This window comes from Lynx rufus, unplaced genomic scaffold, assembly GCF_022079265.1.
Source record: "Lynx rufus isolate CCGP_SWC_20201006 ecotype Redwood Valley unplaced genomic scaffold, mLynRuf1.p SCAF_16, whole genome shotgun sequence".
Taxonomy (NCBI): domain Eukaryota; kingdom Metazoa; phylum Chordata; class Mammalia; order Carnivora; family Felidae; genus Lynx; species Lynx rufus.
Genome location: NW_025814830.1, coordinates 16312650 through 16339162, shown reverse-complemented (window position 1 = coordinate 16339162; position 26513 = coordinate 16312650). Strand labels below are relative to the sequence as shown.

The window sequence follows — 26513 nt, the reverse complement described above, 5'->3', positions numbered from 1 at the left end:
AAGTTTTTTAGCCTTACAGGTGCAGCCGAAACACTGTTACGGCTATTCCAAAGTTACTTAGGTGGGCTGTTTTCTTGCCCAGCCCTCTTCCTGGTGATGATGTTATTCATTTGCAGTAAGGTTCCCTTGTTACTCTTGGTGGTGCATTTTGGGTTTCTCCCACATCCTTGTCAATTTCACATTGCTTATTTTTACATTTCACTGCTTATTTTTCACTTTGGTAAAAGTAACAAAATGTTGGCTCTTGGACGGGTCTTATAAAACATCTTTGAACAAGTTCTTTACCGACTTCTTTCTTTCTGCTTTTCCAGTAGGTCTCTTTTCTTCTGTGTGGTTGTGTGCAGACGATAAGTTGTTCTTACTTCAAGGGCGGGAAGTGCAGAAGGCACGCTTACTAGCAGAGAGAACTCACAGTGGGTGCATGAGGTCGTAATTGTCAGGAAAAGAAAAACAGGACCCACCATCCCTTTTCTGGCTCTCTAAGGAAGCACAGGGTGTTTTCTTTTTTACCTGGCTTCTTTTACTCAGCAGAATGATTTTAGCATATGTCCACCTTATCCCTTTTATTGTCAAATACTCTGCCGTTGTCTGGATATATTACAGTGTGTTTATCTGTTCACTTCTTGGTGGACATTTGAATTTGGGAACCGTTGGGGACTGTTAAAAAAACTGCTATGACTATTCACATACAGTTCTTCCTGTGAACCCATGCATTCATCTCTCTTGGGAAAATAAATACGTGGAAGTCAAATTTCTGGGTGGTAGTGTAGGTATTAAGAGATGGCCTGTTGTTTTCCAAAGGGATCAACTATTTTACAATTCCATGAACAATGTGTGACGCTGGTTCCTCCACTTCCTCTCCAACACTTGTCTGGCCACTTTGATGGGCATGTGGTGGTATCTCATTGTGGTTTAACTGTGCATTTTCCCTAACGTCTCATGATGTTACATATCTTTTCATATGCTGTTGCAATCCATGTATCTTCTTTGATGAAGTATTTGGGTATTTTGCCCATTTTTGATGACTTTTTAAATGGAAATATATTTGATACATAACATTACGTCAGTTTGAGATGTACAACATAGTGATTTAATGAGCCTGTACCATGCAATGCTCACCACAAATGTGGCTCCCATTTGTCACATGCAACACTATTACAATACCATTGACTATATTCCCTGTGAACCTTTTTCCTTGTGACTGTTTCATTCCATAACTGGAAGCCTGTATCTCCTACTCCCCTTCACCCATGTCGTACCTTCCCCTTCCCCCATCTCCTCTGGCAACCGTCAGGTCTCTGTATTTATGGTTCTGTTTCTGCTGTTTGTGTATTGTTGCTTTTTACATTCAACACATAAGTGAAATCATACAGTGTTTGTCTTCTGGCTTATTTCACTTAGCATAATACCCTCTAGGTCCATCTGTGGTGTTGCGAATAGCAAAAATCTCATCCTTTTTTATGGCTGAGTAATATTCCATTGTGTTTTACCTGTTTTTAAAATGGGTTATTTGTCATCTTTTTACTAAGTTTTGAGAGTTCTTTATATATTCTGGTTACATGTCCATCCAGATAGAAAATTTTAAAAATATTTCCTTGGGGTGCCTGGGTGGCTCAGTCAGTTTTGCTTCCAACTTCGGCTCAGGTCATGATCTCACAGTTCATGAGTTCAAGGCCCACGTTGGGCTCTGGGCTGACAGCTCAGAGCCTGGAACCTGCTTCAGACTCGGTGTCTCCCTCTCTCTGTCCCTCCCTTGCTTGTGCTCTTTTTTTCTCAATAATAAGTAAACATTAAAATTTTTTTTCTCCCTTTCTGTAGATTGCTCATCTCTCTTTTTTAAAAATTTTGTTTGTTTGTTTATTTATGAGAGCACGAGTGGGGAAGGGGCAGAGAAAGAGGGAGAGAGAGAATCTCAAGCAGGTTCCAGGCTGTCAGCACAGAGCCCGATGCAGGGGGCCTGATCCCAGGAACCATGGGATCATGACCTGAGCCGCAATTAAGAGTCGGACACTTAACCAACTGAGCCGCCCAGGCACCCCTGCTCTTTATCTCTTAACAGTATCTTTTGAGAAGCGGAAAAGTTAAATTTTGATAAAGTCTTACTTATCAGTTTCTCCTTCTTAAAGTTTATTTGAAAGTTTCTTTATTTTTAGAGAGAGAGAATGTGTGCGTGTCTGTGTGCACAAGCAGGGGATGGGCAGAGACAGAATCCCAAGCAGGCTCCACACTGTCAGCACAGAGCCGGACTCCCACGGACCGTGAGATCATGACTAACTGGCCCACCCAGGCGCCCCTGTCAGTTTTTCCTTTGATGATTTGTGCTTTGTCTTGCCAACCCCCCAGATCTCTGCTTGGCAAAGTCATGTTAGCTCTCCAGTGCTTTCAAGAAGATACTTCTTATATTTTGTGCAGATTCTTACTGTTTTCCTTATCAGGTGGGCTGGTCAGAAATACCTAGTTCATCATCACCAGGGCAAAAGTCAAGAAATTGGTTTCTATAAAATTATGTCCTATAAAATAATTTTTTCTGAAGGTTGAAATTTGGGGTCAAGTTGGGGATATTTTCTGAACAGTCACTTACTTGACTCTATTTGTCTCATTCATGAAACGTCCAAAATTGTGCAGGTCTGTGTTAATGATGATCTGGTTGCGAAGAACTTTGCTCGTTACATATCACCCAAGGAGAATAAAAACCTTCATTCTGTAGAGAAACCACGAGTGAATAGAAAGTCTGCATCCTTTTCCAGTAAACTCAATCCAGCGCTTACTCTTTGGCCAATGTTTTTGCAAGGAAAAGATTCTCAGGGAATGGAAAGTGAGTGCATCCTCATCGATACGGGTTTTTTTTTTTTTTTTAATTGTCTTATTTGTATGAATCTTACTGAACTGATGTAAGCTGTGCATACTTTCCCTATACGGAGGCAGAGACTCGGACTCTGAATTTAATATTTTAACTTTAATCCTAGTGATTTTGTGGCACGTTTTGAGGTCCTATCAACAGGATGTTTGTTTTTATGAGACCAGGAGAAAACTGTTCTCCATTTCTTGTTAACATGGAAGTACATTTTCAGAAGTCCATAAATTCATAATTTAAAGATATTATTAAAACAAGGTCATATGCCTGCCATTTTAGACACTTTTAATTTTTTTTTTTATGTTTATCTTAGACAAAGCGCGAGCAGGGGAGGGGCAGAGAGAGAAGGAGACACAGAATCTGAAACAGGTTCCAGGCTCTGAGCTGTCAACACAGAGCCTGATGCAGGGCTCAAACCCACGAACTGTGAGATCATGACCTGAGCCGAAGTCGGATGCTTAACGTGCTGAGCCACCCAGGCGCCCCATTTTAGACACATTTTAAAAGAGCTGTTTATTAGCAGGGAAATCTGAGAAGAGTCTGTGATGGACAGTGGAAACAATTTTAAATGTTTCTCTCTCAATTCCGTTTTCCTTAGCTCCTTCACTCTGCTTTCCTGCCCCAAGTTAGGTCCCCCCCTGACCTTCCAGCAAAAGCGAGAGCTGAAATAGTAGGCCAGTGAATTTGCATTTGTAGTTTGGGTTTATTTCATGCTTTAATCCTGAATTGTGTTCTTTCCATCAGATTCACATGGTTTAACTTTTCTGGCTCAGTCTCTTCAGCATCCATGGCCCAAGGGTGTTGTTGGTGACCTTGGGCCAACTGCTGTGATCCTGGGTAAGTTTACTTGCTTGTGGCATTTCATAGGCAGTGTAAAAGAACATTCAACTATCTAAAGAGTATTAAGGGTTGTGTAGAAGGGCTATGGTAATTTTCTCTCTTTCTCTTAATTTCATGGAACCCGTGTATGATGTAGAAGCTGGCAGAGATCATTTGCCGTGCAGTCCCTACTTAGAGGATTTTATTGTAATGTAAAGAGCATGTATAAGAGGCGTTATGCGTAAAACTGATTTTTTCAAGCCCAGCCCCACACCAGTGATTATTATTTGTTCTCTGAGTATCCATATGGGTTTATGAGCAATTTTTAAGCAGCAGCTCACCTAAAAATGAGTGGCATTTGTGAGGGTGAAAATACCCGGTCTTTAATTCCCTGTCTCCAAGGTTCATAATGGGTTGGAAATGTTGGACAAGAGCGGAATCTGCCAGCTTCTTTGATTCTTGGCTCACCCCCTGTGGCAGTGCCTCCACCACTTACTCCCTCTTACGTCAGGCACATGTACACCTATGGGAGTGTTGTTTCATGCACGTACATTGTAAACCTCAACTAAGTTAAAGCTGTGGCCAATGAAGTGATTCCCTACATTTAGTGTTATTTTTAATTACTTCAGTAATGTTGTTTATCATAGAGAAATACAGATATGCAGAGTTTTAAAAACCTGCCATCTTTAATAGCCACTTACTAAGGAGTTTCCAGAGTCTTTCTTTCCAGAGTGTCCAGTTGTGAGATTGTGTATACCATTTTTATCTTACAGAAATGGGATTCTACTACACATAACTTCTGTGTACTGTTTTGGTTAACATATGGGTGAACTTCTTTCTAGGTCAGATGTGTCCAGGATCATGTGGGTTAAAGGTATGAGCTGTGACGTGAGAGGGTTATCAGTGTCCCTCCCTCCTATGTGTCATGGAGAGGCACGGTTCCCATCCATTACTCCCATACAGAGCGTATGTGGCCCAGCGCCTGGCCTGTGGCAGACTCGGGCACACGTGGCCCCCATCCCGTGTTGTGATGTGCTTCCTGCTGGGGTCCCAGATGAGAATTCCTGCTGAAAGGAGCCCCTTTTACTGATGGAAGAAATACAAATGGAAGTAAAAATATGTGCCCATTTCTACCAGAGTAGGAAAATACCAGGCATTTGACGTTATGCTTAATCACTGCACAGCTTTCTGTCATATGGATAGATCATTGTTGTTTTAAGTAGCCCCGGATTGCCGGACAATAACAGTTTCCCATTTTTTCCTTATTGTTGTCAGTGTTGTAATGGACTGTGCATGTCTTTGAAAAGGAAAAGATTGATGGTAAACTAAAGAAATGCTAATGTGAGATGTCACTGGTTGTCATGTGAAAAACAAAATTATTAGATATTACTTGTCCAAGCAAAGATTTCCTTTTCCCTGTGATCATAGTGAGGTGGTATTTCAACTGTATTTTTTTTTAAGTTTGTTTGTTTGTTTATTTGAGAGAGAGTATGAGCAGGGGAGAGGCAGAGAGAGAGGGAGACAGAATCTGAAGCAGGCTTGAGGCTCTGAGCTGTCAGCGCAGAGCATAACACAGGGCTCGAACTCATGAACCATGAGATCGTGACCTGAGCCAAAGTCAGAAGTTTAACCAACTGAACCACCCAGACGTCCCTCAGTTGTATTTTAATTAATTTTTGGTACTTCTCCTTGAAGTTGCCTTACATTTTTTAAATGAAAGTACCATACTTTGTTAATACTTGCTTAAACAGTCAAATAGTACAAGAGTAATGGAAAGTAATTTTCTCTTTCCAACCTCTCCTCACCCTAGGCCATTCGTTAGAGGCAAGCCTTTATCTTACCCCTTAGCTATCTATTTTGGCAGTTATCTCCAAATTTTGAAACAGTTGTGATTAATTTACTATTTCTAGGCTTATCAGTTCTAGACAGACTGTCTTGACTTCGGTGACAGACTAGCTCACACCCCTGACCCATGTGTATTTATTCATCAGATGGTCATTACCACTTAGGTGTCAGGACTATTCTAGGGACTCAGGGAAGGAAACAGGTCTCTGTTTTCATGGGGCTTACGTCCATTTTCTCAGTGAGATTTTTATTTTAGGATAATCACAGACTTACAGAAAAGTTAGAGAGCTTGACAGAGAAGTGTCTTTCAAAAGCACGTGAGAATTAAGTTGCTGACTGGATCGCTCCCCAGTACTTGAGTGTGTTTTTCCTAGAAACAAAGGTATTCTCAAAGATATTCACAATACAGCCAGAAAAATCAGAAGATTAACATTGACATATCGTGATCATGTAAGCCTCAGGCACCATTCGGGTTTGGCCACTCGTCCTGCCATTTCTTTATGGCAGAGGGTGTGGCTCGCCATTCTTTATTGTGCTTGGGCGATTACATCTCCTTCTCCTTCAGCCTGGAATAGTTTCTCAAGTCTTCCCTTGACTTTCATGACCTTGACACCTTTGAAGAATCTAGACCAGTCGTTTTGTAGACGGTCTCTCAATTGTACTGGGTGTTTTTGTCATAAGATTCAGCTGATGCACCCGTGGCAGGGATACCTCAAAAGAGGATGCTGTGTTCAGCTTATCCTATCTTACCAGGTGACACAAAACTTTGATTTGTCCCATGACTGATGAATTGTATCCTTTGATTGCTTAATTAAGGTGGCGTCTGCCAGGCTTCTCCACTGAAAGCTACTCTTCACCATGTAAATACTTTGTAGGCAGCTATCATGAAGCATAAGTATATCATTCCTTTTTATTCATTAATTCATATTAGTGTCGATTCCTATTCGAAACCCTGGAATCCACCATTTCTCCAAGTTGCCCTGGCTTTTTTTCATGGAGAGTGGCATTTTGAAACCAAGATCTGGGAGCTAGGGGTGTTGGTTTCTGTTGGGGTGTTACTGCGCCCAGGCCCTTCCATGGACGGAGCTGAGGAATATGTGTACATGTGCCTACGTATGTTTACATCTGTATTTTATATGTGTATTTTATGTGTGTATTTTATATATGTGCCCTGCAGTTCCGCGCCACCCCAGGGACTATCGAAAGTGATGAAACGGAAGAATTCTCCTCAAAAGGGACTCCAGGAAGTAGTGACAGCTAACGAATTGATCAAAAACGATTTAAGCAATATAACAGAACCAGAATTTAGAATAACAGTCATAAAATTAATCGCTGGGCTTGAAAAAAGTATACAGGACAGCAGAGAATCTATTGCTACAGAGATCAAGGGACTAAGAAATAGTCATGAGGAGCTAAAAAATGCTATAAATGAGGTGCAAGGTAAAATGGAGGTGACCACAGCTCGGATTGAAGAGGCAGAGGAGAGACTAGGTGAATTAGAAGATAAAATTATGGAAAAAGAGGAAACTGTGAAAAAGAGAGATAAAAAAATCCAGGAGTATGAGGGGAAAATTAGAGAACTAAGTGATGCAATCAAACGCAACAATATCCGTATAATAGGAATTCCAGAAGAGGAAGAGAGAGAGAATGGGGCTGAAGGTGTACTTGAACAAATCATAGCTGAGAACTTCCCTGATCTGGGGAAGGAAAAAGTCATTGAAATCCAAGAGGCACAGAGAACTCCCTTCAGACGCAACTTGAATCGATCTTCTGCATGACATACCATAGTGAAACTGGCAAAATACAAGGATAAAGAGAAAATTCTGAAAGCAGCTAAGGATAAACATATAAAGGGAGACCGATAAGACTAGTGACAGACCTATCTACTGAAACTTGGCAGGCCAGAAAGGAATGGCAGGAAATCTTCAATGTGATGAGCAGAAAAAATATGCAACCGAGAATCCTTTATCCAGCAAGTCTGTCATTCAGAATAGAAGGAGAGATAAAGGTCTTCCCAAACAAACAAAAACTGAAGGAATACATCACCACTAAACTAGCCCTTCAAGAGATCCTAAGGGGGATTCTGTGAGTGAAATGTTGCAAAGATCACAAAGTACCAGCGACATCACTACAAGCATGAAATTTACAGACATCACAATGACTCTAAACCCGTATCTTTCTGTAATAACACTGAATGTAAATGGACTAAATGCTCCAACCAAAAGACATAGGGTATCAGAATGGATAAAAAAACAAGACCTATTTATTTGCTGTCTACAAGAGACTCATTTTAGACCTGAGGACACCTTCAGATTGAAAGTGAGGGGATGGAGAACTATCATCATGCTACTGGAAGTCAGAAGAAAGCTGGAGTAGCCATACTTATATCAGACAAACTAGATTTTTAAATTAAAGGCTGTAACAAGAGAGGAAGAAGGGCATTATATAATAATCACAGGGTCTATCCATCAGGAAGAGCTAACAATTATAAATGTCTATGTGCCGAATACAGGAGCCCCCAAATATATAAAACAATCACAAACATAAGCAATCTTACTGATAAGAATGTGGTAATTGCAGGGAATTTTAATATTCCACTTAGAGTAATGGATAGATCATCTAGACATAGGACCAATAAAGAAACAAGGGCCCTGAATGATACATTGGATCAGATGGACTTCACAGATATATTTAGAACTCTGTATCCCAAAGCAACAGAATATACTTTCTTCTCGAGTGCACATGGAACATTCTCCCAGATAGATCACATACTGGGTCACAAAACAGCCCTTCGTAAGTATAAAAGAATTGAGATCATACCATGCACACTTTTAAACCACAATGCTATGAAGCTTGAAATGAACCACAGGAAAAAGTCTGGAAAACCTCCAAAAGCATGGAGGTTAAAGAACGCCCTACTAAAGAATGAACGGGGCAACCAGGCAATTAGAGAAGAAATGAAAAAATATATGGAAACAAATGAAAATGAAAATACAAGAATCCAAACGCTTTGGGATGCAGCGAAGGCAGTCCTGAGAGGAAATTACATTGCAATCCAGGCCTATCTCAAGAAACAAGAAAAATCCCAAATACAAAATCTAACAGCACACCTAAAAGAAATAGAAGCAGAATACCAAAGACACCCCAAACCCAGCAGAAGAAGAGAAATAATAAAGATCAGAGCAGAAATAAACAATATAGAATCTAAAAAAACTGTAGAGCAGATCAACGAAACCAAGAGTTGGTTTTTTGAAAAAATAAAATGGTTAAACCTCTAGCCAGGTTTCTCAAAAAGAAAAGGGAGATGACCCAAATAGATAAAATCATGAATGAAAATGGAATTATTACAATCAATCCCTCAGAAATAACCAGCAATTATCAGGGAATACTATGAAAAACTATATGCCAACAAACTGGACAACCTGGAAGAAATGGACAAATTCCTGAGCACCCACACACTTCCAAAACTCAAACAGGAAGAAATAGAAAACTTGAACAGACCCATAACCAGCGAAGAAATTGAATCAGTTACCAAAAATCTCCCACAAATAAGAGTCCAGGACCAGATGGCTTCCAAGGGGAATTCTACCAGACATTTAAAGCAGAGATAATACCTATCCTTCTCAAGCTGTTCCAAAAAATAGAAAGGGAAGGAAAACTTCCAGACTCATTCTGTGAAGCCAGCATTACTTTGATTCCTAAACCAGACAGAGACCCAGCAAAAAAAGAGAACTACAGGCCAATATATATCCCTGATGAATATGGATGCAAAAATTCTCAGTAAGATACTAGCAAATCGAATTCAACAGCATATAAAAAGAATTATTCACCATGATGAAGTGGGATTCATTCCTGGGCTGCAGGGCTGATTCAACATTTGCAAATCAATCAACGTGATACATCACATTAATAAAAGAAAAGATAAGAACCATATGATCCTGTCAATCGGTGTAGAAGAAGCATTTGACAAAATTCAGCATCCTTTCTTAATAAAAACCCTTGAGAAAGTCGGGATAGAAGGAACATACTTAAACATCATAAAAGCCATTTATGAAAAGCCCACAGCTAATATCATCCTCAGTGGGAGAAAAACTGAGAGCTTTCTCCCTGAGATCAGGAACACAACAGTGATGTCCACTCTCACTGCTGTTGTTTAACATAGTGTTGGAAGTTCTAGCATCAGCAATCAGACAACAAAAGGAAATCAAAGGCATCAAAATTGGCAAAGATGAAGTTAAGCTTTCACTTTTTGCAGATGACATGATATACATGGAAAATCCGATAGACTCCACCAAAAGTCTGCTAGAACTCATACATGAATTCAGCAAAATCTCAGCATACAAAATCAATGTACAGAAATCAGTTGCATTCTTACACACTAATAATGAAGCGAGAGAAAAGTCAAGAAACTGATCCCATTCACAGTTGCACCAAGAAGCATAAAATACCTAGGAATAAACCTCACCAAAGATGTAAAAGATCTGTATGCTGAAAACTATAGAAAGCTTATGAAGGAAATTGAAGAAGATATAAAGAAATGGAAAAACATGCCGTGCTCATGGATTGGAAGAATAAATGTTAAAATGTCAATACTACCCAAAGCTATCTACACGTTCAGTGCAATCCCAATAAAAATTGAACCAGCATTCTTCTCGAAGCTAGAACAAGCAATCCTAAAATTTGTATGGAACCACAAAAGACCCTGAATAGCCAAAGTAATTTTAGAGAAGAAGAAGACCAAAGTGGGAGGCATCACAATCCCAGACTTTAGCCTCTACTACAAAGCTGTAATCATCAAGACAGCATGGTATTGGCACAAAAACAGACACATAGACCAATGGAATAGAATAGAAACCCCAGAACTAGACCACAAAAGTATGGCCAACTCATCTTTGACAAAGCAGGAAAAGAATATCCAATGGAAAAAAGACAGTCTCTTTAACAAATGGTGCTGGGAGAACGGGACAGCAACATGTAGAAGGATGAAACTAGACCACTTTCTTACACCATTCACAAAAGCAAACTCAAAATGGATAAAGGACCTGAATGTGAGACAGGAAACCATCAAAGCCTTAGAGGAGAAAGCAGGAAAAAACTTCTCTGACCTCAGCCGCAGCAATTTTTTACTTGACACATCCCCAAAGGCAAGGGAATTAAAAGCAAAAATGAACTATTGGGACCTCATGAAGATAAAAAGCTTCTGCACTGCAAAGGAAACAAGCAACAAAACTAAAAGGCAACCAATGGAATGGGAAAAGATATTTGCAAATGACATATCAGACAAAAGGCTAGTATCCAAAATCTATAAAGAGCTCACGAAACTCCATACCCAAAAAACAATCCAGTGAAGAAATGGGCAGGAAACGTGAATAGACACTTCTCTAAAGAAGACATCCAGATGGCCAACAAGCCGTGAAAAGATGCTCAATGTCACTCCTCATCAGGGAAATACAAATCAAAACCACACTCAGATACCACCTCACGCCAGTCAGAGTGGCTAAAATGAACAAATCAGGAGACTATAGATGCTGGCGAGGATGTGGAGAAACGGGAACCCTCTTGCACTGTTGGTGGGAATGCAAACTGGTGCAGCTGCTCTGGAAAACAGTGTGGAGGTTCCTCAAAAAATTAAAAATAGACCTACCCTATGACCCAGCAATAGCACTGCTAGGAATTTACCCAAGGGATACAGGAGTGCTGGTGCATAGGGGCACTTGTACCCCAATGTTTATAGCAGCACTTTCAACAGTAGCCAAATTATGGAAAGAGCCTAAAGGTCCATCAACTGATGAATGGATAAAGAAATTGTGGTTTATATACACAATGGAGTACTATGTGGCAATGAGAAAGAATGAAATATGCCCTTTTGTAGCAACGTGGATAGAACTGGAGAGTGAAATACGCTAAGTGAAATAAGTCATACAGAGAAAGATAGCATATGTTTTCATTATTATGTGGATCCTGAGAAACTTAACAGAAGACCGTGGGGGAGGGGAAGGAAAAAAAAAGGCTAGAGAGGGAGGGAGCTGAAATATAAGAGACTTAAAAACTGAGAACAAACTGAGGGTTGATGGGGGTGGGAGGGAGGAGAGGGTGGGTGATGGGTATTGAGGAGGGCACCTGTTGGGATGAGCACTGGGTGTTATATGGAAACCAGTTTGACAATAAATTTCATATTAAAAAAAAAAAAGAAAGTGAGCATCTAGGAGAACTGGTCATTAGTATGTGGCATTTTCGCCGTCTAGCTTTAGAAGTCTCATAACACCACTTCTGTGTCGTTTACAGCTCCCCACCCCCCAGGCTCATGAGAAGGGAATACAGAGCCCATCTGTCAATGGGACAGGTGTTAGTGTCACACTCTAAGAAGAGCACATGTGTTGGGGGACATGTTGTGGCCCTCTTCGAAAAATATAGTCCACCAAGTGGGGAAAGTAAATTATGTTCAATTGTTAGTAAGCCAGTAGAAGAATTAAACTTTTTTTTTACGTGATAAGGGTTGAAACGAGATTTTAAAAATTTAATACCCTCAAGGTTCAGTGTAAAACCCTATTCTATAATAATTTCATGTATTAAGATTTTATAATAGTATGGTAAAAATTCTACTCCTTTGTGTCCTATTTTCTATTAATAGTACTTTCTAAGCTCTTTTATCACTTTTTATTTTGCAGATAAAAGTGTAAAATGTAATATGGATTCATTGAGAGGTTCACCTAAAAAAAAATCTGAAATGAAACAACAGCGCATCTCTTTGAAAGATATAAATAAGGTTGTGTTTTTAAATATTCATTAGATACAAAGTTCATATAATGTTAATTTTAGAATAGTCTCCTTTGAAATCTAGGAACCAAAAATATATTTTCTAGTAGGAAGTCCTTGGCTATGATAGTGATTTTTTCAGGAAAAAATACGGTTTGTGAATTTGCTCTGTTTCTAAAGAACAAGATAACTGCAACTTCCTTCTTGTTCCTGGCCTCGTGGCTTCTGTACAGAATTGGGTATTTATGCTCATTTAGCAAGGGTGTGAAAACCTGAGATTATGGGACATTCTAATAGTTAAGTAAGTCTAACCCGTCCTTCCAGTTCCTTTGAGAAGACAAGTGAAATAATTACAGGACATTTGAAATACTGAGTATCTGAAGTGCCAGCTGCTTGCTACTTGGACACTTTAATCTACTGGTTATAGCAATGGCATAATCCCCCCAGTTTTCCAGTTCTTTGTCTCTCTGTGTCTGTGTTGCCTGAAAATGATCTGGGATGGTTGTTATGAGAGTAGTTCCCATGGAATTTTGGTTCCTTAAGAATATATATCTTGGGGCGCCTGGGTGGCTCAGTCAGTTGAGCGTCCGACTTCGGCTCAGGTCATGATCTCACAGTCTGTGAGTTCGATCCCTGCATCGGGCTCCGTGCTGACCGCTCAGAGCCTGGAGCCTGTTTCGGATGCTGTGTGTCCCTCTCTCTCTGACCCTCCCCCGTTCATGCTCTGTCTCTCTCTTTCTCAAAAATAAATAAACGTTAAAAAACAATTAAAAAATTGCTTAAAAAAAAAGAATATATATCTTGCTTGCATACATATTCTTCTTTTTTTTTTACAGTGTGCTGAATCTTCAGCGTACTGGCCAACGAAGAGGGGAATAACCATATACGCTGAGCCGGATACACCGGCAGCAAGGTATGATTTGAAAATTCAGTGTAATTGGATAGATACGTAAGTGTAATACTGTCTTACACAGTGTTCTGTAAGATTGATGATAGGAAAGGAGCCAATTTCAATACAGACTGGCCCTGGAAGTTTTGATTTACCTTCATAGTTACTATCAGTGCTTTTATCACTTGCCTTTTCCCTGAAGGACTTCCTTCACTATTATCTTGTATTGTGAGTCTGCTGATAATGAATTCTTCTCAGCGTTTGTATGTCTGGAAAAATTATTTCAGCTTTGGTTTTGAAAAAAAGTATTTTTGCTAGGTATAGATTCTAGGCTGACGAATATCCCCCCCTGTGTTTTAAAGATACTGCTGTACTCTCTGCTTGCCGCATCGTTCCCGTTGCAAATCCTCCTGTCACCTTTTTCGTTGTTCCTCTGTTTGCAACACGTCTTTTTCCTTTGACTGCTTTTGAGATTTTCTCTGTTTCTGGTTTGAGCAATTTAATTGTGATGTGCATGGGTGTAGTTTCCCTCCTGTTTCTCATGTTCGGGGCTCATTACGGCTTTTCATTTGTAAGTTTCTGTCTTTCATCAGATTTGGAGCGTGTGCTGCTGCTATTCCACAGATAGTTTTTCTGCACCCACCCGTCTCTTTCTCCTCTCCTTTTGAGACCCTGATGAGACAAATGTCACACTTTTTGATACTGTCCAAAAGGTCCCTGAGACTCTGCTCATTTTTTTTCAACCTTTTTTTCTTGCTGTTCTTCAGATTAATAATTCTTCTGATCTATCTTTAACTTAATTCAGTCTTGTTTTATCTCCATCCTGCTGAATTTCACCATCTGGTGAACTTTTAAATTTGATGTATTTTTCAGTTCTAAAATTTTCATTTGAAATTTTTTTATAGTTTGTATTTCTTTGCTGAGAACTTAAAAAGATTTTAATAATGCTTATTTATTTTTGAGAGAGAGAGAGACAGAGACAGAGACAGAATGCGAGCAGGGGAGGGGCAGAGAGAGAGGGAGACACAGAATCCGAAGCAGGCTCCAGGCTCGGAGCTGTCAGCACAGAGTCCGACACGGGGCTCGAACTCATAGACAGTGAGATCATGACCTGAGCCAAAGTCAGATGCTTAACTGACTGAGTCACCCAGGCACCCCCCCCCTGCCTTTTTTAAATATATTTTTAAAAGTCTTTGCTGATAACTTTTATCGTTCCACTTAGGAGTGTCACCCCTCCTTCTCTTATGGACCATGGTTATAATAGTATATGACAATTCCCATTTCTGAGTCATCTTGGGGGTCATACCTACTGATAATCTTTTCCCTTGACAATTGATCTGGTTTTCCTGATTCTTTGTGTATTGTGTACTCTGTTCTGGATATTTTGAATATTATAGTGTGAGACTGATTTCTTTTTAAATCCTCTGGAGAATGTTGACCTTGTTGTTTTTGTTGTTTATTTTAGCAGGAAGTCAGCAACTCCCTTTGTTCAGGCCACAGATTCTGACTCAGTTTCTGTGGGTGGTGAATTTTTCCATCTGTTCTGAATATGCTCAACTTGGGGCAAGCCCAGCTCGTGTTGGGTCATAAATAGAAATGGGGAATACCCTCCCTCTGGTACACTCTCTCTTTTTTCCGGGATTTTCCTCACATTCACCATTTTCTAGATGCTCTAGAGGCCCTGTCCCCGGGCCTCTGTCCAGGTAGATTGCTTTTCGTGGAGAAATGGCCATGCAGTTCTGTGTGTTTAAGGCCACTTATGGGGCAAAACAGCAGCAGAAACAGGAGAGGAAAAAGATGAAGGTTTCCCCTGCATCTTTGGACTACAGGTCCCGTTTCCCAGGTCCTCTAGAGGAAGTGGGAGGGGGTTTCCCCCCGGGGTTTGGGGTACTGGTGCTGCCTCTGCCACTGCAGCTGCCTGATTGGAACCGGCCTTGGGACAGGGCTGGGAGAGAAAAAGGGACAAGAGAAAATCAGTCGTGATTACCCTGTCTGGCGAATGGCTCCTTCTCTGGCTTGAAATAGAAGGTTTCTCTCAGTGTTTGGTGTTGACATCCACTGTGCAATTCCGCATCTCAGGCCAGCCTCGGGCCAGCGCCAGGAGATGGGAAGGTAAAAGCCCAGGGAGCTCTCCATGATTTCGGTGGTTTGCACGTTTTGACTTCTCTCCCCTGTGATTCTGTACTTCCTGTGGAGTTCCTGGCCTGTGGAGACACAGGCTGTGCGCCAGTGGGGCCTTCATCCTTAGACGATGCTTAGGGCTAAGCAGCAGTTCGCACAGAAATAAATCTATGTATGTGGAGCAACTCACTCCCCAGTGCTCCTTGGTGAGTTTTCTCCCCGAAAAGAAAGGCATTTTCAGGTTTGGGGTTAATGGGCTCAGAGATTCTAATGAATGTTTTTTGGTTTCTAGCACTTTATGTCAGAAGCCAAGTAAGAAGCCACTCAGGTTGGCCGAGAAGAAAGAACACAATGAGAAGAATGGCTGTGTGAAGTATGAGTTTTTTCCTTGGTCTGCACTTTTTATCGAAGTAATTGTAATGCAATTATAAGCAGGAGGAATTTACGTATAATTTTATTATTCAAACCTGTGATCCCACTTAGAAAATATACATGCACTGTTTGCATGTGTAACTAACTTTGAAGGTTTTTTTTTTTTTTTTTTTTTTTTGCCTCCCCTTCCTCGTCCTCTTGATGAAGTAAACTGTTTTAAGAAACAAATCAGATACAGTTGATCTTTGGGGCCGTCGATTTTATATGGATTAATGTTTGCTTTCTTCCCACTTCTCTGCGGTAAAGAGGCCTTCCACCTGCTGGAGAAGCTACTCTTTTGCAGCATGGAACTGAGTTTTTGTGGGGTTTTTTGTCTTGCCAGATTCCCAGAGTATTCACCAACAAGTTAATAATAGAGTTGTGACTTCATTTTATACTTGTTTACTCCAGAAAACGTTTTCCTACCCGTTTTTACGATTTCTCACCACCCCAGCCTGAAAACACCCTTATACTCCGAGTAACTGGCTGCTCTGAAGCCACCAGAGTGACAACGAATTTATGACCATTCAGAAGTGGGTCAGGCGCACTGTATCCACTGATTGGCCTGGGATGTTTGGGGAGAGGGTGTTGACTGTGCCCGCCTCCCAGAGCCCACCCTTGGGCCCCGTAACACCCTCTCACTCAGCAGGAGCGCCCCACACAGCTCCAGGCCCGGGGGCTCCAAAGGCTGCCCCGGGGCCCACAGATGTGGGGGTGGCTGTTAGTGCCCCTGTGTTGATGTCCCGAAAGCCATGGGCATCCCTCCACCCTGATACCTGCAAGCCGTGGGTCGCACGTGGTGGTTTTCCCTGGAACAGGAGACCTTGAATTATCCGTGCTGCTCATTCCTTTGATTACATTAAATTATAGTTAATAAATTAACCCTGAGATACTCTGTGGCCTTTTATTTTTGTATTGGAGGGTTGTATCTTCTCTTGGGCTAAATGCCCTTTACTTAGAACTCATTGATTAGACCTGTCAGTTATTCTGACAGTTCCTCCGTGTTCCAGGGAAACTTAAAGTGGTTTAAGATCACAGCAAAGAAGGGAGGAGGTCACCGGCATGACCTCTGTGGCCTTCGTATCACAATAAACAGGGAAAAACAGGATAAAGCAGTAATTTCACAGCTATGCCTTGGGATATACAAGTGACCCTTGAACAGACACGGGGTTAGGAGTGTCAACCACCCACACGGTTCAAAGTCTGTGTATAACTTTTGACTCCCCCGAACTCAACTGCACATAGCCTACTGTTGACCAGGAGCCTTACTGATAACACAGCCAGTTAACACGTATTTATTTGTAGGTTATCTGTGTTATATACTGTATTCTTACAGTAATGTAAAGCTAGAGAAAAGAAAATGTTAAAATCATCAGAGAAAATGCATTCTCATTAATGTACTGTAAATAGTCCATGTAGAAGAGGATGTGCACAGTTCAAACCCAGGTTGCTTGGGGGCCAACTATATATTTCATTTTACTTCTGTCAAGGAAGATTTAAAGTTATAAGTCAGTCGAGGAAATAATAAATATAAATAAATATAAATAAGTCAGTTGAGGAAATATAAATATAAATAAAACTTTTTTTCTTCAAATTGTCCTTTTAACTATTTTATAGATTACTGCAGTTTTTAAATCCTGATCCTTTGAGAACTGATGGAATCTCTGATCTTCAGAAGGTATTACAACCCTAAAAAAAAATTAAAAATCAAAACCATTTACTCTTTAAATCCCTCTCCTTCCTCATCTGGATTTGAGACTAGAAGAGAAACCCCTTTAGTTGGGGGACTCTACCTGAGAACATCCTTTAGAAATTCTTCAGTGAGTTACTGTTTTAGACGAATTGTTCCTTTTTTCATTTTAATTTAATTTTAATCTTGGGTTTTGATAAGCACATGTACCTAGGCTTTGACATTGCAGTCAGACCCTGGCATCTCCCTCCTTCCCGTAAAGTGGTTGACCTCGTGTGCCGGGGGTGGGGCATCTAATGGGCTGTTGTCTTAGCTGCAGAAGCTTCGGTCGGGGTCCCAGCAGCCGTTTGCTGTGCTCCGGAACAAGATCGAGCCTTGCTTGTCGGTTGACACGTCGCCACTTTCGGCTGACCTGAAAAAGGTAAAAATGCTCCTGAAGCCGCACTCACAAAGGAATACTGACCTGTTCTAACACAGGAGGATTTTTAATAAACAGTTCCAAGGCTGCACTTGTATAATTTCTTTGCTTTTGAAATTCTCTCTTCAGCTTTTCTTTTTTATTACTGATGTCTCATTTATTCTTTTTTTTTTTTTTTTTTTTACGTTTATTTATTTTTGAGAGACAGAGCCAGAGCACGAGCAGGGGCGGGGCAGAGAGAGAAGGAGACACAGAATCTGAAGCAGCCTCCAGGCTCTGAGCTGTCAGCACAGAGCCCGACACGGGGCTCAAACTCACGAACTGTGAGATCATGACCTGAGCCAAAGTTGGACGCTCAACCGACTGAGCCACCCAGGCACCCCTCAGTTATTCTGAAGTTCAGGTTATCTTCTTATAAGTGAAGAATTCTTTTGTGGAGAAACCACTGTATAAGTCTTACTGCTTTTCTGAAATAAGTTTTCAAATGTGTCTCTGCAAAGGTGCTTAGAAGGGCAAGTTGCCAGGGCAGTTACAAGATTACTTCCAAGTGTTCTTTTCAGAATTATTGTAGAGACCTGCCATCGATCGTATGTGTTTATCTATTTTCTTCTGGATTCAAAAAAAAAAGAAGGAAAAAAATAAAGCTAAAACCAGGAGGAGGAATTAAATAGGAGTGAAGCCTTTAGTGGCCTAGGGATTTCCACAGGCTTCCAGAAGATGGAGAACGGGAAGCGGAGTGTGGCTGACTAGCAGAGGAAGGAGCAAAGTGGGGGGTACTGAACTTCCCTCTTCTGCTTCCTGAGAATCCCCAGCCAGCCTCTCAGCAGGGAACTTGGACGATCTAGAAGTGCCCTTCAGATGATGCTGTTTGGAATTCTTCCAGTATAACTGCCTTCTTACTGCCCTGGCTTCCTGCAGGGCTGTGATGCTCCTGGGAGCGAGCTCTGCTTGGCCCATGTGTCTTCAGTCAGCTTTTAGTGCTCCTACTCCGTGCAAACACACATCCGGGATCCGTGGGCATTTGAAGAAAGCTCCCGCCTAAAAACAAAATGCTTTTTTTGAAAAGACCAAAAGGAATTCTGAAGGAAACAAACTGTAGGCAGTCAAGAAAATGTTACGGGGTGCCTGGGTGGTTCAGTCTGTTAAGTGTCTGACTTCGGCTAAGGTCATGATCTCGTGGTCCGTGAGTTCGAGCCCTGCGTCGGGGTCTGGGCTGACAGCTTGGAGCCTGTTTCCGATTCTGTGTCTTCCTATCTCTCTCTGCCCCTCCCTCGCTTGCGCTCTGTCTCTCTCTAAAAAATACAGAAACATTAAAAAATTTAAAACAAACTTTGTAAGTGAAGGTGGTACACTCAAGATTATTAGGAGGAGGAGGAGAAGCCATGTCCTTGCTCTGACAAGCTCCAAGCACCTGATCAGTCCATGGAATGCCTGTTCGAACCTTTTGATTTGGAGCCCAGGAAAGCAAGTGCCTCATGGCAGGAGTTTGGTGCTGAGAAAAGATTCAGGGGGACTTGTCAAGTTAGGCGTTAGAAAATACCAGATTGAGCAAACGTATAGTGGCTGTTGGGGGTGAAGTGAGCAAAGAGATGGGAGTTTTTGTGGTCTGTGCTTTATTTGTGGGGTTTCGGTTGTTGGTGTTTTGTAGGCTCTCCAAAGAAACAAGTTTCCGGGACCTAGCCACACTGAATCCTACTCTTGGCCTCCCATAGCGAGGGGCTGTGACGTGGTGGTCATTTCTCACTGCGGAAATGACCCTCTGCTGTACCTTCCGCCACTCCTTACGATTCTGCAAACGGGGGGCTGCTACAAGTCTTTGCCGAGCAGAAACGGAGTAAGTTGGAGACGATTTTGTTTCACGGTAAAATGGCTTAAAAATTTATTTTTAAGGTTTTAAGTTTAACCTAACCTTTGGCGAAGTTTGCATTACATTACTCATTTGATTTCCATGAGAGGACAGGAACTTATCAGAGTCATTGACTCTGACAGTAAGTCTCACCTTGAAGTCCCATGATGGCCATTGGCTGCCAAGAGATTACTGGCTTTTAGGGATGGATGTATAGCTTATAAACTTACTTCACTGATTAAATTCCTCTAACTGTCATGGTAACTGTGTGAGATGGGCCATGTATGGTTTTCACCACTTCATGGATGAGAAAATTAGCCTCATGAAAAGTTACTGGTACAGATGCTGAACAGCTGAGAAGTTGACAAGAAATGGGATTAGAGTTTAGGTTTTCCTGTCATCTCGTCCCATATTCTTTTAATTATTTCCGAACACCCCCCACTGTTGTGTAATCTTTTGTTTTCCTGTATGCAGGAATCTGCAGGTGGTGGAAAGGAGAGAAATGGGGTGTGGGCATAGGGGATGGTGGGGTAGTGACACCTGCTCTCGGGGTCTGGGCGGTCAGGGGGACTCTGGCACGGAGCACCTCTGTCTCAGACCTGTCTCAGAGGCTGTGCTATGGATGGTTCCGTTACTCAGCAGAATGGTGAAAACTGGCAGTAAGAAAGGACCAGTCATGCTTAGAAGAGATGCTCGTTTTTCTGATTCTGCCACGTCGTGTCGTTTTAATGATTTCCTTTTCTGTACTAAGTTATTATGTGTTGGTTTAAACATCTACATCCCTCAGTTAGTGGTTGACCCCTATGGACGAGATGTTGATTGTTCTCGGATAGAACCCTGGCTGGTCAGAAATTATGTCCGGGTCTTGCCTCTCGTTCCTTCTGCTTTCTCCACGTCTCCATGGCCAGCCTGCTTTCACACCTGCCTCCCGGAAGCTGGCCCCCAATGGATCTACATAAAGGAAAGGGGAGAATTGTTCTTGTCTTCAGTGAATTGACGCTGTATGTCCAGGAGGGTGTTGGGCAGGTGGTGCACCTTCAGGAGAGAACTATGGGATGGTGGAGGTCAGGGGTCACATGCTGCTATAGCAAACTTAATCTCCTAAGGAAGAGATGTTAACCTTTTCAAGGCCCCCTTCAGGGGGCAGTTATTTCCCCTGGTACTTAGGAGCAGGAGCTCTGGGGCCAGACCGCCTGGGTTCAGATCCTACTGCTACCACGTATTAGCTGTGCAGCCTTGGACAACTAACTTTACCTCTCTGTGCCTCAGACTCCTCATCTGAAAAATGAGGTAATAGTAGGTCCTACCCTGTAAGAGTGTTTTAAAGAAAAAACGAAATACTTGTGACATGCTTAGTGTAAGCCCTAGGAAAATCTGAGTCAATGTGTCTAAATCTGTTTTAATCATATCTTTTCTGACCTACGTGACAATGGAGAGAGCAAAAAAATTTACGTATTGCTTACTCTGTAGAAAGAGATGTTCTGCATGCTGTGCATATACTCTGTTCAATTCCTAACTTTTGTCCAAGATTATGTGAATTTGTTTGTCTTCGCAGCCTCTGGCAGTCATCGTGTGCCCTGGGTGGAAAAAGGCCCAGTTGATTTTTGAATTACTGGGGGACTATGGCATGTCCCCCACGCCTCTTCACCGAGTGCTGTTAACAATCGGACTCCACAAAGATGAAGCCAAAAACATGAAGCTTCCAAGGGCTTGTAAGCATCTTCTTCAAGCTGTTTGGTTTTCCCTGCAGAGCACAGCGGAGCCCTGCCAGGCAGGCGTGTGTGATGATGCAGCCACAGTCATCACCGGTCCAGACCGCACTGTGGGTTACGGGTGGGCCTGGTGGGCGAAGGCGCTCTTGGCTTACAGCCGTTTCACTGAAAAAACGACATGATTTCATTCGCTTATCAACTGTTTATCGACTATCTCCTGTTAGATGTCGACTAAACTCCCACCCCCTGCCCTCGAGGAGCACGAAACCTGGTGGGTGCCCAGGTATTTAACCAAATACAGACAGGTGTTAGCCTGGACGGGCGGGCCGCAGCCACGTGAGCAAGGAAACCCAAGGTTTTGTGTCCTTAGACGGCAGTTCTACAAAGCGTGTGGCATCTTAGCAAAGGAAATGTTGGAAAAACCCGTGAAAAATCTGAAGTGTTAATTTTTCTTAAACGTAGGTGATATAATTGTGACGACACCGCACAGCCTCCTGAGACTTCTCCAGTATCAGAGCTTGTTATTTCTCAGACTCTGTCACCTCATTTTGGATGAGGTGGAAGTATTATTCTTTGAAGCTAACAAAGAAGTAAGTATGGTGTCCGTCGAGATGTCATTATCACTTGGAAATATATATATATGATGAAAGTCTCACCTGCTTTTAGGAATCTGGAAAAGCGTCTAGTTGGGGAGGAAGCCAGTTCATCTAAAAAAGTTTTCCCTTTAGAACTTTGATCATTGTGAAGAAAGAAAATTTGTCTGAAATTGTCTTCCCAAATTTTAAAGTTCTCTTTGAAGAGCAAAAATTCTTTTCCAGAGAGGTTTTCTACAATACCGATATTTTTGCGATTATGGAAGCAATACGTTTTATTTTAGAAAATTTGGGATACAGAGAAGAGTACTTGAAAAACCCCAGCGTCCGTAGTCGGACACTCAGAGCAATCACTCTTACTGTTTTGGAGTAATTCCTGTGTCAGTACCTACAACTAACAACATCAGGCCTTATTTTATGGCTAGTTTATAACTTGCATTTTCCAGTAAGCAGCATCATGAGTATTATTAGTAATTATTCTACCGCACGATTGTTCACTGGACATAGGGAGTCCTGTGGGTGTAACATTATTTTTTAAATGCTCTTATTTTTGGACATTTAGCAGTGTGTGTGTGTGTGTGTGTGTGTGTGTGTGTGTGTGTGTCTAAAGAACATACATCTTTCTTGCGTGTTTCCCTTAGGATAAATTCCTAGGAAGGGGATTAATGGATCAAAGACTCTGAATTCTTATAAGAAGGCATTTCTTGGGCACAGCATAACACAATGACCACAGGCATTTCATTTGGGAGCAAGGACACCCCCAGGTTCAAGTCTGGGCTTTGTTACTTGCTGACTGTATGGCCTGTGCAGGGTTTCTGAATGCCTCTAAAGCCTGAGTTCTTATTTGCAAAACTAATATCCAGAATACTGCATCATATAGTTGCCTTTCTGAAAGCAGAGACCGATTTACGCTCCCATGGACAATGCGCCACCACACCACATGCCCTGGGGCCCCCGGCAGTGGTCCGGCTTGGTCCGGCTTTCATTTCCAACCTCCTCGTTACGTATGGTGTCTCGTGAGCGTAATCTGTACTTCCTGGCTGACTTGTATACCGGCCACTCCTACTGTTCTTGTGTGAACTGCTTGTTCATTTATTTTCTCTGCTTATTTTCTGTTGGCAGGATCACCTTTTTCTAGTCCATTCGTAGAACTTTTTATGTAAGGATATTAATTCTTGGTTGCATATGTCACACGCATTTTACCCAGATACCGTTTGTGTTTTGATTTTGTTTATACTTAACATTCTCTCCTTTGTAGTTTTCTTCTTTTCTTTGGAAAGGCCTTCTCCACTCTGAGAACAGAAAGTGTGCAGTTCTTTACCACTTATGTTCCTGTCAACCATTATTCCCTTTTGAAATAAAAATGAAATTAATTATACTCACTTTTTTAGATGTTCGCTATATTAGATAACTTTAAAAAAAACATTGACGTTGAAGAAAGGGAATCTGCACCACATCAGATTGTTGCCGTTGGAGTTCATTGGAGCAGACATATAGAACAGTTGATGAAAGAGTTCATGAATGACCCCTACGTTGTGGTCACGGCCATGGAGGAGGCTGCTCTCTATGGCAGCGTCCAGCAGGTGCGGGCTCGTGGGTGTGGGGTGAGGGCGGTCAAGGGCTGAGGAACACAAGCAGGTAGCCTCCATTTCATGGCTTAATAAAGTAAAATTTTGCACCTTTCATCTACACGAGTCTGTAATCGTGTATTTAGATTTATATTGTTGTTCTATACGTTGTTTTCCGTTAAAATCCTAACTTAGCGATGAAAAGTGAAGCTGGGGCACCTGGAATGTGTTTAAAACCACACTGTTTCTGTCTTTCGTTACCAGGTAGTGCACCTTTGCCTGGAATGTGAAAAAACCTCTACTTTACTCCAGACTCTAGATTTCATTCCAAGTCAAGCACAAAAGACCTTGATCTTCACCGGTTCTGTAGCTGAAACAGAAACCGTGTGTAAGGTGAGCCTTCTGTATTTTTTGTTTAAACCATGATTGAATCTCAGAATCATCAGAGAATTACCAGGTAGTTAAATATTTGCCAGGGGAATAAAACTGTACAAGTTTATCAGTCAGAGGAGGAGGTGGCTGGTGCTGCAGAGAATAGACAGCAGTGAGAAAAGACAGCGGGGGTTGGGGGGTGCTGGGGGGGCCTGGAGGGAGGAGCTAAGTAGGTGGGACCATCCTTTCCATGGAAGCAGACATTCCCCAAGGAGGGTGCTTTGTGCTTTGTCCTTAAAAGGATCCCATTCATGAAGAAATGCCAGCGTCTTCTGTAGCCTCTGTTTAAAAAACCAGAGACAATAACACCAAGAGATAGCATCATATGGCTAGAAAAACCAAATAAATTGTCTACAGATTTATTTAATTAATCTAATTCTACATAAGTTAATACTAAAATGTGTAAATGAAGCCAAATACAAATTAAAATACAAGAATCAGTATATCCACCTTTCAGCAATGATGAACTGGAGGTCTTGTGAAAAGATGTGATGTGTGTTGGCACATAAATTTGGTGTGTGTGTGTGTGTATACATGTATATACACGTGTATAAATACACACATCTATGCACGCATTACTTAAAAGGAAGGAAAATGGTTTTAGCAAAATAATGTTTGTTTCAGTTGAGCAAGCTTTTAGATACAAACTGTAGAATTTTAGAAATACATTTATTTAAACTTACAATCATCTTGTTCTTACAATTAGTGGATCGATGAGATAATACCCTCACAGATAATTTTAAATGTTTTATACTGGTAATTATTGATGGAACAGTTAACTTTAAGCTTATGTTCCTGACTGTGAACTGGCTTATTTGGTTTCATCTTTAGGTAGTAGAAAGCAGTTCAATATTTTGCTTGAAAATGCATAAAGAAACGGTTTTTAATTTAAAAAGTGTTTTAGAACAGTGGAAGAAGAAGTTAAGTTCTGGCTCTCACGTTGTATTAGGTAAGTGTTTTAATTTCTACTTACGTTTAGAGAAGGCTGCTGAGCCAATGGGAATCATGTCTTCAGCTTATTTGAATATTTCGTCTCCAAATTTCTCATCACTTCGCAGATCTCCTGAGAATTTATTAGTAACGTCAATCCCAAAATGAAAGTTAAACTCCATTAAGATTCTGGTGTTGAGGCGAATGCGGGGGCCCCCGGAGCACTCGTGGCAGAAGGCAACAGCCCTTAGCGCAGACCTTGTCCCTGGGGCTGCAGGTTGAGGGCCACCATCTCGTTTGTGTGTGTGTGTGTGTGTGTGTCTGCGCATGCACGCCTCTGACGAAATCTATCACAGATGGTTGTGAACAATGACGTTAGAGATCTGAAAGTCAAACTGTAAGATAAGTGAAAAATAGATGGGCAGCCTAGATTTGTAATAGAAAGGGGCATTTTCCAAGCTAAAGTTAGGGAGACGACTTTTCTCTGGAATGTGATCGCGGGGCTGTGACATTTTTGGGGGGGGGAGTTGGGGAAGGAGTTTGTTGGCACCTACTCAGTGAAGTGCGGTAGAGACACGTGTTGAGGCACGGTTACGGAATTGCTGTGTAGCGTCAGTGCAGGGAGCTACGCCTCATCTGTGGTTGTCGGATCCTTGTCTCCAGCCTTAACTGACGACTGCATACCGCTCTTGACCATCACCGATGCCACATGCGTGATTCACTTCAGCTTCCCTTCCTCACCAAAGATTTTTGGTGGGCGTCTGTATTGCATGTCTGACCATTTTCAGAGTCCAACCGAGCAGGTTTGATTAATTTTCGTTATCTCTAAATATTCCCCTGGCATTTTCTGTGCAATGAGAAATGCAGAGTCCGCGGGGTTTTATCAGTTAGACTGGGATGGACGACCTGCTTCCTTTATTCGCCCCCGATTTTAAGGGTTCTCCTGCAGAACAGGGAGATAAGAAAACCAAATCTGTCTTGCTGCTGACGGAGAGAAATGCGTGCCACGCGGTCGGGGTCCTGCGCTACCTGGAGCGAGCCGATGCCAAGATTCCTGTGGAGCTGTATGAGTTTACTGCGGGGGTTCTGGAAGCCAAAGAAGATAAGAAAGCCCGAAGGCCTCTTTGTCCGTATCTTAAGTCTTTTGGTTTTTGCAAGTAAGCCAGTCATTTGTTTAAAACCTTGAAATGTACAGTAAAGCGCACAGTGATATACTTTTACTGCTGGAAGACCTTTACATATGTACGCACAGTATACACCACCACCCAGTCCTAGAGCTTCTCCCCATGCTCCTTCCCAATCTGCCCTCCCCTGGAGGTAACTGCCCCTAAATATCTGTCAACATTGATGAATTTTGCTCGTTTCCCAACTTTATATAAATGGAACTGTACGTTCAGCTTACTATCTGCAACATTCATCTCTGTTCCTGTGTGTATTGGGTGGATTTATTTATCTGTGGATTTAATGGCTCGATACTCTATTGTATGAATATATCACAATGTATACATCCGTTTTCCTGTTGATGGGAGAGCAGTTGTTTCCAGCTTTTGGCTATTATGTATGAAACTCCCCTGAACACTCTTGCACATGTCCCTTTGTGGAAACACGCACCCATTTCTCTTGGGTGTA

At 41.7% G+C, this 26513-nt stretch overlaps 1 protein-coding gene across 1 annotated transcript in view; it reads left to right on the top strand.

Annotated features, from left to right (window-relative positions):
- The window catches only part of TDRD12 (tudor domain containing 12), a 69304-nt gene that overhangs the window by 18561 nt on the left and 24230 nt on the right, over positions 1–26513 (top strand). The window contains exons 7-21 of the mRNA XM_047079339.1: positions 2626–2815; positions 3599–3691; positions 12187–12284; positions 13111–13187; positions 15577–15657; positions 17313–17373; positions 17699–17806; positions 19452–19637; positions 21205–21361; positions 21824–21951; positions 23346–23537; positions 23787–23915; positions 24786–24903; positions 25548–25687; positions 25821–26041. Coding sequence (XP_046935295.1) covers positions 2626–2815; positions 3599–3691; positions 12187–12284; positions 13111–13187; positions 15577–15657; positions 17313–17373; positions 17699–17806; positions 19452–19637; positions 21205–21361; positions 21824–21951; positions 23346–23537; positions 23787–23915; positions 24786–24903; positions 25548–25687; positions 25821–26041 — 1979 coding nt within the window. The remainder of the gene's footprint in view (positions 1–2625; positions 2816–3598; positions 3692–12186; positions 12285–13110; positions 13188–15576; positions 15658–17312; positions 17374–17698; positions 17807–19451; positions 19638–21204; positions 21362–21823; positions 21952–23345; positions 23538–23786; positions 23916–24785; positions 24904–25547; positions 25688–25820; positions 26042–26513) is intronic.